This window comes from Pleurodeles waltl, chromosome 7 (assembly GCF_031143425.1).
Source record: "Pleurodeles waltl isolate 20211129_DDA chromosome 7, aPleWal1.hap1.20221129, whole genome shotgun sequence".
Taxonomy (NCBI): Eukaryota; Metazoa; Chordata; class Amphibia; order Caudata; family Salamandridae; genus Pleurodeles; species Pleurodeles waltl.
The window spans coordinates 913204579-913218515 of record NC_090446.1 but is presented as its reverse complement, the minus strand read 5'-3'; the positions used below and the strand labels follow the sequence as shown (position 1 = coordinate 913218515).

General features: G+C 45.1%; 1 protein-coding gene across 1 annotated transcript in view; it reads right to left on the bottom strand.

The window, feature by feature from the left end:
- The window catches only part of LOC138245724 (platelet-derived growth factor receptor-like protein), a 67187-nt gene extending 54410 nt beyond the window's left edge, over positions 1-12777 (bottom strand). The window contains exon 1 of the mRNA XM_069199583.1: positions 12587-12777. Coding sequence (XP_069055684.1) covers positions 12587-12635 — 49 coding nt within the window. The 5' untranslated portion in view covers positions 12636-12777. The remainder of the gene's footprint in view (positions 1-12586) is intronic.
- Between the last annotated feature and the right edge of the window lie 1160 nt (positions 12778-13937).

Below are 13937 nucleotides of genomic sequence, written 5' to 3'. Positions count from 1 at the left end.
AATTTGACCAATGCCCAGATTTATCAAAAGATTGAGTTGCCCCTTTGTCATGCAAGCTGATGAAAGGGCAACACAATTCTTAAAGAATATTACCAAACCACGTAAAGCCACAATGCTTGGCTCTGCATGGCTTGGTAAATCTCGAGTATCGCAAGGCAGCATAAGTCATTGCCTTCCATTACTCTGCTCTGGGAAGGCAATCCGTGGGTGAAGCATGGATGTTCCCACACGTCTACCTATGCTTTTTGATGCATTCCCAGATTTACCAAGACTAGCAAATCTGGGAATGCATCAAAACTGTATGCATTCCGGATAGAGGCACAACGAGGAGAAATAGCTTTATTTCTCCTTGTTGTTTCCTCTTTCGAAGTATGCACTCCCACTCCCCTAAGTGGAGTCGGGATGGGGTGCCCAAGGCCCCTCGTGGCTTGGGAAGCATGTCAGAGTGCCCCTCTCCCCTATACAAATATGTTTTGGTCCTGGAGGATGGAGTTCCTAGGGCCACTATTGGCTCGGGGTTGGGGGTAGTGTGCCCCTCCCCTTAATTAAAAAAAACGTCCCAATGGGGATCGGGGCCCAGCGGCCCATAGTGGCTCAGGATGGGGGGCTGTGTGGAAACACAGGCCCAGTAACCCCCTAAATGTACTATTGACACCTGCACTGGAGAAACCTCACATGATCTGCTCGCCAGCATGCTGTAATCGCTAAAACTCACACTACTTCCACTTTGTGCTCAATCCAGCCTAAATAATGCATTAATAAAAAGCCAGGCCTACTGGCTTTGTTAGGGCTTTATCATCTATTCAAATCCAGAATACAAACTAAAATCTAATGCAAATCTATTTTGAAACACATTGATGATTGTACCACCTTTCATTGACTTTAGAAAGTATATCCAGTGATGTACTGTTAAAATGCAACATATCAATAGATTTCAATATTTGAAGTATACATTGTTAAAACCTGTCTTCTACATTAAACAAGGTTACTGAGCAACTAAAGAACCTGATAACAAAGGTCCAGGCACCGATAGGCTAAGGACACAAGTCCTAGCCCTAGCGATGCTTGAAATTAGGGGAACAATCGCATCAGATCACCCTTTCTGTGACTTGGGAATCTTAGGGTTGAGGACCCCAAAACATGTGGAGCTCCTTGCTGGGGAACTGTTGCTCTGCTTGGTAGCCCCATAGAGCCTACAGGACATTTTGGTGGTGTTTTGTTCCTTCTGGACACTACCAAAGGCAGTATGACATTTTTCCAGGCCTCTGCAATGGCCTAGGGGGCATGCTGTACCACCCATGTCAAGCCCTTCAGTCGGTCGGTGGGCCAATAAATGTTTACGTTTTAGAAAGTGTTAGAAATGAGGTCTTTGGTTGGCCGTCAGGTTACCCCCTGCCCAAGCTAGGTCTCTCACTCTAGTCAGGGTCAAGGAGAATCACCCTCAGCTAACCCCCGCTCACCCCCCCTGGTAGCTTGGCACGTGCAGATAGGCTTAACTTCAGGGTCTAGGTGTAAAGTATTTGTACCAATACACACAGTAATTCAGCAAACACACTAAAACACTACAAAATGACACAACACAGGTTTAGAAAAAAAGGAAATATTTATCTGAACAAAACAAGACCAAAACAACAAAAATCCAACATACACAAGTCAAGTTATTAATTTTAAAAGCAGAAGAGTTTTAAATCCTTTTGTAAACACTGTTAGCACTGAAAAGTACCTGAGTAGCATCAAAATAACACGCATGGGCGAGTGTGCATCGAAAAGGCTAGCAATGTGTTGATTTCTCACCTGCAAGCGAGAACATGCGTCGTTTCTCCTCCTGCGGTCGGGTCGCCGTGCATCAATTTTCCTCTCCGCAGGAGAACGATGCGTCGATCCGGGCAAGCATTAAGGTCTGAGCAGGCGTTGCGTCGTTTTTCCGTGCCCAGCAAGGCTTGCGTCAAAAATCCTGCTGCACGGTATCAGCAAACCCGCGCTGTGTGGGTTGCGATGTTACCAGCCTCCGTTAGCGGTGTTGCATGTCGTTTCTCCAGCCGCGTGCGTTGATCTTCCAGCCGCAGGCGGAGTGTCGATTTCAGCCGCTAATCCGGCGGAGCTGTTTTATTTCAGCTGTGTCTTGGAGGTTGCATCAGAAATTTCCCTGCACGGCGGTCTGTGCGTGGATTTTCAATATTGGTCTGCCAGCTTCACCTGTCAAGGCCCCAGGAACTGGATAGGGCACCACTTGGGAGGGTAGGAGTCTCAGCAGAGAGTCCAGGTGCTGGCAGGGGAAGTCTTTGATGGCCCTGAGACTTCAAAAACAGGAGGCAAGCTCAGGACAAGCCCTTGGAGATTTCTTCACAGGCAGGAATGCACAACAAAGTCCAGTCTTTGCCCACTTTCACCAGGCAGAAGCAGCAACTGCAGGATAGCTCCACAAAGCACAGTCACATGCAGGGCAGCACTTCTCAGCTCTCCAGCTCTTCCCCAGGCAGAGGTTTCCTTTGATGTCCAAAAGTGATCTAAAGACTGTGGTTTTGGGTGCCCATCTTATACCCATTTTGGCCTTTGAAGTAGGCTTACTTCAAAGGAAAGTCTCTCTTGTTTGTGAAATCCTGCCTTGCCCAGGCCAGGCCTCTGACACACACACCAGGGGTTTGGAGACTGCATTGTGTGAGGGCAGGCACAGCCCTTTCAGGTGTGAGAGACCACTCCTCCCCTTCCTCCTAGCTCAGATGGCTCATCAGGATATGCAGGCTACACCCCAGCTCCGTTTGTGTCACTGTCTAGAGAGAGGTGCAAACAGCCCAACTGTCAAACTGACCCAGACAGGGAATTCACAAACATGCAGAGTCACAGAATGGTTTAAGCAAGAAACTGCTCATTTTCTAAAAGTGGCATTTTCAAACACACAATCTTAAAATCAACTTTAATAAAAGATATATTTTTAAATTGTGAGCTCAGAGACCCCAAACGCCACATGTCTATTTGCTCCCAAAGGGAACGGATAGCTTTAATCATATTTAAAGGCAGCCCCCATGTTAACTTATGAGAGGGATAGGCCTTGCAACAGTGAAAACCGAATTTGGCAGTATTCCACTGTTAGGACATATAAAACACATTAGTATATGTCCTACCTTAAACATACACTGCACCCTGCCCATGGGGCTACCTAGGGCCTACATTAGGGGTGTCTTACATGTATGAAAAGGGAAGGTTTAGGCCTGGCAAGTAGGTACACTTGACACGTCGAATTGGCAGTTTAAAACTGCACACACAGACACTGCAGTGGCAGGTCTAAGCCATGTTTACAGGGCTACTGATGTGAGTGGCACAACCAGTGTTGCAGGCCCACTAGTAGCATTTGATTTACAGGCCATGGGCACCTCTAGTGCACTGCAATAGGGACTTACCAGTAAATCAAATATGCCAATCATGGAAATCCAATTACATACACATTTTATATAGGAGCACTTTAGCACTGGATAGTCCACCACATATCAACAACCTGGGAAACAGAGGCAAAAAGTTAGGGAAGACCACGCCAAGGATGCCAAGTCTAACAGGAAGCAATGTTTTCTTTCAGACAAAAAGCACCCACTAGCATGTGCAATTTTTCTTTCAAGCTCGTGCCACTTCCCCAAGTGGGGTACCACTGACCTCATTTCTGGGGGCCATGAGGGAGGGCACACAGTCATTGTGGTTCTGATCAGATCCTTGCCTACCCAGTATTCCCTTTCTGCTGGTGCCTGGGTCTCCTTCCCGTCTGTGTGTGAACTCTGCAGTGTGGGTGGAGAGCTGTGAGTGATTCTTACACTCGCGCCCCTCTCATTGGCCCTGGGAGAATTACTAAGTGGGCGTGGTGGTGAAACTGCTGTCCCACTCCCCTGGACACAGGGGAAACTTCATTAAGGAAATCTATCACAACTGATGTATACTTGAACGTGACTTGCAAACTTCACCTTATGCAAGTTTGAATGGTAATCGATCAGGAACAAAGCATAGAGTTAATTGCCTGGAAGACAGTGGTGTGGCCCAACAATGTCAAACACCACTTACTCCTATCAAATGCTTCTGCAACAATCTTCAAAGGTTCTAAAATGTTATGTTATGTCATGTTATGTATGTCCATTTGAAAAGTGCACAGCTCACCCAGACGGGTAGTCAGGCCCTAGATAAGAAGGGGACTGTGCTGGCTGAATCTGACGTCTAGATACAGTGCTATGTCTTCAGTTTTTTGTGGAACTCAAGGAACTAGGGAGCCACTAAGATGTGCACAGAGATATAATTCCAGGCCGGCGTTGCTGCCTGCTCTGGCTCTGTGGATGCGGGGGATAAGAGAGAGCAGGAGGCCGGCCGAGCATAGGTTTGTGGTTGGGGTGTTGCAACTGATGTGGCTGTTGATGTAAGAGGGGCCTAGTCAGTGCAAGGCTTTGTGCATGTGAGTGAGGAGCTTGAGGGGTGCTCCCCTTCAGATTGTTCCTTCTTGCAATAGTGTTTCCCACACAATTCATCCTCACCATCAGAAGTGCAAGCTGCCTTCCCTTTTGCAAACTAAAGGTTTATTTTGCTTTCATTTCAAACTCTACTGAAATGAGCTACTTTTCCACAACTTGTTTTTCCTAATGCAGGGCAGAATTCAAAGGACGAAACATGATTCGACCTACTACATGTTTAGAAAGCAAATTGAATGTAATTTATTTTTTTCACAGTTCTTGATTCCCAAAATACAGTAGTTCATACAGCTCCAGTAAATGTATTCTCTACTCTTCTCTCCTTCACAGTCCTCATCTATATTTCTGGCTGCTCAATGGCTTTGGCAAAAGTGCCTTTGAGACTGGCGTCCCATAAAACCGATAGCTGTTCCTGTATCTCTTACTAATACCATTAAGAACAATATCATTCCTAATCGTTTTGTCGTATATTTCTCCAAAATTGCAGGACATATCTAATGCACTTAGAGCTGTTAAAAATGTATCTAAGGTATCTTCTTCATTTTGAGACCTATTATGAAGTTAATACATGGACAGTGCTACAATAGCACCCGGTTTCAATCTTTCCTCCAGTCTTATTTAACTCGTTAATATCCTCTTGTCACTCCTGGGGAACAGTAGGAGGAAAGGTTCTAAAAACTTTTTCTTCCGACGCCAAACAATGAAACATACCATTCTTATGGAATTCTACAGACATCTTGTCAGCCTCTATGGCCTTCATATAAAATAAAGTTTTTTATTTCCATCTACTCCCCCCTTATAGGAGGTTTCACTTTAAATTGGAGAAATCAAGGGGGAGGATGAAATTGCATGACAGAACAGAACTATTAGACCAAATAATCTATGAAAGTCAGGGCCGCAAATAATATGAAAAAGCTGTTTTAAGATTATGTGTGTATATCACAGAAGTAAACAGAAGCTCCAATTATGCAAAATAAGATACTTGATAAATAGTCACACTTGCGATATGTCTAATTCTTGTGTGCATATCACATAAATACTGCGGTTTTAATTCAATCAGATACTGAAATGCATAATCTGTGTGTGCATATGAATCATTAGTAGGTAGATATCAAGCAAGTGGTAGCCCTTGAGTAATGTCACTTGCTTAGGGTAGGAAAATAATTTGCAGGCGTCATCATGATGGCAGCTACACGGAGACAGTAAAAAGAGCAAAGACAAGGCAATTAGCAACCATTGCACTGTATCATTTTTAAGGTCGAGCTTGCGCTAGCATGCACTTGCGCATGCGTATCGCTTGTGAGACGCTGTAGTAGTTAGAAAAGGGCTCGGAGCCCCGTCCATGTCACGTCAGTGTCTTTCATTAGTTCATCGGCTTGCCTTTTAAAATATGCTTGCTTTCATTAGTGCAAGGCATGCATACGTCATGCCTTGTCCGGTGGTTAGCCCTCCTCAAGCGCAGCGACCAAGTACTGAAAACATACGAGGCTCGTTGTTTTCTGTCCGGTTTGTGGACTACTTTTTCTCTTTTTTCACAGCATGATCTCGCTTGGCAGAAGTTGAGCGCTTTGCATGACATCGACCCTGTTACATAGTTAATTGCACTTTTGCCGGTTACATAGATAATTGCACTTTTGCCGATAGATTTCACTACGAGTGAACTCTAGCGGCGAGATCGCGCTCTTTTGTTCCATTGAATGAGGCAAGAAAAGTCCGGTTGGGAGTTTACAAATGCTAAAAGCTCTAACTCGGAGAAATGCGACACCCATTGCATTGCAAATGCTTGTCTAGAATGCAGTGTCAAATCTCTTTCTAGGCTTTCCCACACAGTGCAGAAGAGGAAGATGCAATCTCTAAGCAGAAGATGCAATCTTCAGTGGGTGTGTGCAAGGAAGCAATACTGCTTCTGAAGTGCCCCACGAGCTCTTTCTCACATATGGCAGAGACAGTTGGTTGAATTTGCAACCAGGGGCGATGCACGGGTGCAAAGGGTATTGCACTGCTCTAGGAAGCCCCATAATGCTCTTTATTGGCGACAAGGCGCTTCCCATCACCTCCATCAGGCACTCCTACACCAATAATGTCTGTGTGGTGGCTTAGAGGAGCTTTCAGGTATTGGACCAGATGCAGGCTAGGGACCAAGAGGGAACAAGCACAAACAAATTGCAGGAACGAAGAGCACAGGTTCGGAGAAGTTGAGATCTTCCGCCTTTTCAATTGGAATGCAGGAACGTGCAGACTAGGCTAATCACCAGAACATGAGATAACTATGATGAGGAGAAGGTTGAAGAAGCAGGAACGTGCTTTATCTGCAATAATTAAAACTAGCACTCTGCAAGATCTATGATTGGTCCAGCCAACCAGTATGCTCATAATGCTGACAGAAACTACTTGTGCGTCAAGGGCTGCATGTGAAGATCTTCATGACAAATTAGACCTTTCATTGCTAAGAAAACAGCAGCTCTTGGTAGCCACTGTGATCCCACACAAAAACAACGCGTGAAAGGTTCAAGTGCCTCGGGAGAGGCTATGCTGTTTTAGGAGGAAAAGCCAAAAAGCCAACAAACCTCCACTTAAATTATTGAATGGTGCCAGGCTGTAGACTTGCTCGAGATGACCAGGATTGTAGGCAAAGGACGGAATCAGGATACTGGCCAAAAACTGGAGCAGGAAGCGGCAATGAACAGGTGAAGAAATACCTTCTGCGAGATAGACATTGTATGGCTCCTTAAATAACACAAAACGGGAAAAGATTCACAGGAATAGGAAAGCTACACAGCCACGACGGATTTGAAAAAGGACACAGAGGAAAGTTGAATGATGGCCATCTTAGACTGGAACATTTACAGGTACTGACTTTCAGTAAAGTTTCGGACAAATTGATAGAATATTCCCAGCTTTACCACTAAAAAGGCTGGCAGATCTACTGGTGAGCTGTTTATTAGATGACCCTACTGCACACAGCCTCCGCTCAGTATGCAGACTGTGCGATGAGCCTACTCCCTCCAAAGAATCAAGCCTCATTAGATTGGCAAGCACCTACTACACACAGTCAGCTCTCAGTGTCCAGATTGTGTGTAGAGCCACACCCTTCAGAGACCTACGCACCATTAGGTGGGTCATCTCCTACTATGTGTAGTATGAGCTCAGTGTGCAAACTGTGCATAGAGCCCACTTCTTCCAGAGATCTAATCCCCATTAGGTGGGCAAGATCCTACTATGCACAATCAGCACTCAGTGCTCCGACTGTGCACGGAGCCCACTCTCCTCAGAGATCAAGTCCCATGAGGTGGACAAGTCCATACTATGCACAGTCTGGGCAGAGAGCCCACTCCCTCCAGGCACACAAGCAATATTTGGTGGGCAGACCTCCTCTACACACAGTCGTCGATCAGTGTGCAGACTGTGGGTAGAGCCCACTCCCACTTGTGATCCAACTCCTATTAGGTGGGGAAGCCCTTATTACACACAGCATGCACTTTCTGCAACGCTCTTTATGGAGCGCTAGCTCCCTCTAGGCACCCAAGCCCTAATAGGTAGACAAGCCACTACTACACAGGCTGATTTCTAAGTGCAACTCTTCAAATAGAGGTCACTCACCACATACTCAAACCTCCTTTTGTAGCCATGTGTGTACTACATGCAGTTAGGGAGATTAGTAATATTTTGCTTTATGTTAATAAACTCTTGATATTTAGTAGAAAATAACAAAGGTTAATGTGACAGTATAGCTGTAATAATTTATTATGTTACATTTAAAAAACCCTAGAAAATGCACTGAAGCCAAATGAAGGTTAAAGTGACATTATAGTTAGGTCTGGTAATAATATCTTACTCTACATTGGAGAAAAACCTTAAAAAGTCGATGAAAAAAACAAAGTTTAAAGTGAAGTTATGGTTTGATTAAATTATATTTAAAAAAAAAATTGGACTAGAAAAAACACTGAAATTCAATAGTTAGAGATTACTGACCTAAGTATAACTTGCACTTCTGCCGTGCACTGTTCATGACCTCACATACTGCATCACGGATGACATGACCAAGGGCAGTTTTGATGACATCTCAAATGGCATGTTTGATGAACCCAAAACACTGTTACCACTACCCCCAAACCTCTAAGCACCCTGAAAAAGGCCTTCATGGTACTTACCTGTGTGGCAAAGACAGAGGCCCTCATTATGACCCTGGCGGTCGGTGGAGAAATGGTGGTAATACCGTCAACAGGCCAGCAGAAAAAAAATTGAATTATGTCCATGGTGGTTACCGCCATGGACAACTGCCACTTCTCCACTCCGACCGCCAGGGTGGTGATGATCGCTGGGCTGGAGAATTCAGTCTCCAGCCCGGCGGGCGTCACCAGACTGCCGGCGGTATCAGGGCCCTGCATATTGCCATGGATTTCGTGGGGTTTGGAACTGCCACGAAATCCATGGCGGTAGGCACTATCAAAGCCAGGGAATTCGTTCCCTGGCTCTGATAGGGGTCTCACCAACCTCCCTCCCCAGAGTCCTCCCCCCACACCCACGACCCCCCTACCACCCTCCAAACGTGGCAGGACCCCCACTCCCTACACACCCCCAACATCGACACACACCCCCTGTCACGCACACAGACACTACCACCACACATACCCACACACATACTAACAATTATTCCAACAGACACACACACAGTCATACACGCACACATCACATACTCACAGACATACATACAGAAAGACATGCACACATTTCCAAACACACAACACCCCTGCATGCATACACGCACACACACACCCCCTCTACACACTCACACCCCCATGCACGCACACAACACACAACACCCACCCACCCCCTCCCCTAATGGACGATCACCTTACCTGTTCCGGTGATCCTCCGGGAGGGAACGGGATCCATGGGGGCTGCTTCGCCGCCAGCACCCCAGCACCAGAACACTGCCACGCCGAATCATGGGACGTGATTCGGTGGGCGGTGTTCTGATGATGTGGGGTGGAGGTAGAGCAGCCTCCACTTCCCCGCTGACCGCCAGTATGGCTGCTGGCGGCTCTCCGTCTGAAAAAAGGACGGAGGGCTGCCAGCAGTCATAATACACTGCGCGGAAAACCACCTGCACTGGCGGTCTTCAGCACAGCAGTACCTCGGCGGTCTTTAAAAAAGACCGCAGAGGTCGAAATGAGGGCCAGAGTCCTTTGTAGTAAAGACTGAGTGGCAAACGTTACATAAACTGCAGGTGGTGTTCACAACACTTAACATATTATTAAGAGCCAAAATAATTATGTGGGCAACGTGAATGGTCGTGATCGGTATAATCATACATGAGCACCTGAATACATAGGATATATTACTGGTTGCCTTTCAAGACACAGTTGACAGCATTTCTTCAATAATCACAGGGCTATTTTGCAGCAAAAACTGCTCAAAGGTCCAAGAGAGGATGAAAGCTGGAAAAGACCGTTTGAAAATCTAGAGACTAAAAGTAGCAATGTAATCTCTGTCACTTCAGTCAAAAACTTGACAGGTGTCAACTCAAACTACCCCAGACAAGCAACCACATGAGGTTTCACTGAGAGCTAAAAGCATGGATGTTGATTCATTTTTAGGCTGAAGCCTCCCAGATAGCAAACCTGTCTGGTTTGCTTAAGAATTCTTAGGTACATTCTAAATAATGTATTCCATATGCTGCTTACAGCTGGCTTTGGGTTTTGTAACTCACAGTTGCTAGTTTCTATTTGCTGGTTTTATTTGTTTTAGGTTGTCCAGCTTGATTTAGTCCCTCCCGTGGAGCATAGCCTTTTTACTGTATTCTTCCAGGAGTGCTTACTTTCTGAAAACAGGCTTATAAATGTTGTTCTTATCTTGGCACAATTGCTATGCATTCAAAGGCCGAGATCAAATGTAGGGTGCTATCTCCCAGGCGAGCTTGATGGTTACTTTTCTTTCTCTGACTTCAAAGTGAGAAGATTTATTTGACAATCTGGGCAAGTGAAAGAAAAAGGTTTTTTCTACCACACAACAAAATGTAAATGTCTGTAAATGAACTGTGCAAATATTTCAGAATATATCAGATTTAGTAAAGCACAATGAAGCACCTTTTGTGATTCTGAAGAGTGCTGGAAACAAATATTTAATACAATCAAAACAAATCAATACAATACTTGATGACATTTCCACTCACTATAGCTTGTGTGCTGCATAGTTTTATCAGTAAAAGTGTATACCTGTGCAACTGTAATACTCATTTCAATTGAAAATGTGTTGTCTGTGATGGCAGTACACTACCACGCCATGCATAGTCCACTCTACGTCGCTCCACTCTATGATACTCTAAGCCACTCTATGCCACTTTACTCCACTCTTTTACACTCAACTCTATGCCACTCTACCTTACTCCACTTCCTCTACTACACTATGCCACTTCAGTCCATGACACTCCACTTGACAACACTCCACTCTACTCTAGGTTCCTCCACTCTAGGACTCTCTACTCCACTCTAGGACACTCCACTCTATGACACTCTATTCACTCTATGCAACTCCCTCTATGCCATTCCACACCACTTTACTCCACTCTGACACACTAATCCACTCTGTTCTACACCACTCTATGTCACCTCACTCTACGACAGTCTGTGCCGCTCCACAGCACTCTACTCCACTGTACACCGATCCATTGTACCCCATTCCACTGTACACCCCTCCACTGTATGCCACTCAACAGCAATCCACTCTACCACACCATTTTGCTCTTCAACACTCTATTCTATGCTATTCTGTCCTACAACACTCTACTTTATGACACTGCACTCCACTCTAGACCACTCATCTCTACAGCATTCCAATTTACACCACTCACCTTTACACCACTTTTAGCCATGCTGAACAGCAGCCACGTTGGTGCACAACACGGCTAAAACACATTTGCCAAGTCAATAGGCTTTTCATAGATGAGACCCAGGGGCATTAGCAATGCTTGTTTTCTGCAATCTTTCTGCTGTTATCAATGTGTGCGTCCCCGGGCAAGCGCTGGGAAACCCACTGTAGTAATGCTGTGCAATATTCACGATAAACTGCAATGGAAATCTAAAGTAATTGGATATTGAAGGAGGCCCACAAAGCAAACAGATCCAAACCTATTTTGTACTTTCATAAAAAAAAATAAAAAAAACTTCAAACATACCAAACCCATTGATCCTCTTCAGAACAACAACCTCTTAACCCACAAGAAATTAACAGTTTACTTCTAACAGTTCATGCACTCTAAAGTACATAACAGCCTTCATTGTTGTCCAACTCAGGCTTGAACAAATCTTTATTTGTGCCACAGGCCTGGAATGTGCCAGCTCTGCCAAACGAGGACAAATTGAGTTATGAAGGAATGGAGGGGGCCTTATTAGTGGTGTGAGACTAGAGAGGGGTGGGTGTCCTGAATGGGGACTGGCGGGCAGGGGTACGCGAGGGCGGAGTCTGTTGGGATATTGGGCAGGAGAATGTCAGGTTATGAAGGAAGCACATTGGGGAGTGACAGTGCAAGGTGAAAGCTAGGCTATGTCTGGAAAGTCATGACACAAGGCAAGCAGAGTGGGTTAGTGAGTTATGGCTTTTTTGAAATTCGTGAATTTATGTGAACTTTTCGAAAGTTTCATGAAATCCAAACTGCCATTTTGCGCCTTATATTAGCGTGAAATTAAATAGACGCGAGGACACATTTGGCGTTAAAAACAATATTGCAAAAAACATAAAAGCCACACGTGCTCTGCTTGTTCGATAGTACCACGCGCTTACGCTGTATTTTTACCGTGAACTACGCATAATTATGCGGCGAGCGTAACGCAAAATCACACAAGATTATGCCTGTGTAACAGAAATTTCATCCCGCGCCTGAGTGTGTGGTGTGGAAAGTAAGATGACCAAATCTCATGCGTAACACCTTAAACAGGCTTCAATTATTTGTATTCTGGGACTTGTAGTGTTGGAATTAACATTCAAAGTATGGTCCTGTAAGCTGAAGACCACAAAAAACTGTTACTTAAAAAGTCAATGTGTTACACACTATGGGATCACTAAGCAGCAAGATAAGGGAGGGTTATGAGCTGGAGAGGATAGGGAGGTAAACACAGGAGCTGTGTCAGAGGGTCAGCAGTCCTTACCCAGAAGGAGGAGGGTGCAGGTCACAAGCAAGCCCCCCTGGAACTTCATGGTTCGTCTCTCTCGGGGGTCTGTGAGAAGCTCCTGAAGGAAAGAGGTCGCTCGGGCGCTCTGGGCGAATATCTGCAGCCTCGGTGCCTGCTCAGGGACGGGTACGCTACAACGCGGAGTCAGGGAGGAAGCAGGAGGCGAGATCTGAACTGTGTGGGAGGAGGGTGCTATGTTTTTACAAGAAAATAAAAAAAAGTCAAGCTATTTCCTTCTTTAAACAAGACCCCCTTTCACACCAAAGCGCTGAGCTCACAGCCCCCAGGCTGGCTCTAAGAAGCCTTTCAGAGAAAGGGGGTTTATAGACTTTCAAGCGCCCCGGGTGGGTCTCTAGCTGCCAAAATGACCCATGGTTTCATCTGCGAGCTGGCATCAACATTTCCAGTTCCAGATGTGAGTAGATCATCCAGACCAGATGGGTGTTTTTCTCTGCATTCTGGAATTTGTGGTCCTGTTTATCAGTACTACTGGTCACAGAATTAAAATAATCTGTACTACTTGAGCCTCTAAGGCATTGTCTTCTCAAACGCAGGAGCTCAGTATGTGGCCTTCAGCCAGTACTGACTGTTTAGTTTTAGCCAACAACAATTATCCCTCTGTTAATTGTAATTTCACTTTTCCTGTCTTAAATTATGGAAGAGTGCCTTCATTTTACTGGAGGCCAGGTAATTGTATGGATTGAGCGCCATTATTTTAGGTCTAGTTTAGAGAAAACTTTACCTATTCCAGTATCCTCCTGTTAGTTTCTTCAAAATTGATAAATAAAATGTCATACACATATGCATATATAGACGAGGTTTGATCATCCTTCTTCATTCATTGGTCTATTCAACTATCGTTGACATTTTCCACGGGGCATGGGTCAGCCCACTTCAGCTGCTGGCTCTCATGCATTCTGACGGAAGGCTTTCTGACTCATGACGTGCACACCCACCAAAACAGTACTGCACTTCAATGCCAGGGCTATCGGACCAATTGCTCTTATCATTTTTTTTAACTTTTAAAGTATTCCTTTTTTATTTCACACGGTAGCAAAAAAAAAGAGAGAAAAAAGTGTAAGATGTACGAAGGCCAGGCCTCTTGTCTTTGCTTGTGCTTGTTTAAAATTACAGCTGCTTTAAAAACGCAGGATGAACCTGTAAGGGTCACGCGTGATGACAGGCCACATAGCAGTCAATAAGGACGAGAAGGCATAGCGGTGCATCAGCGCATCAGTAGAGGCAACTGTAATCCACTTTGAGATGGACAGTAAAGTTTAGTGTTTGGAGTTCTGCCTGTTGTATAGAGAAAGCAAAACTAAATGTA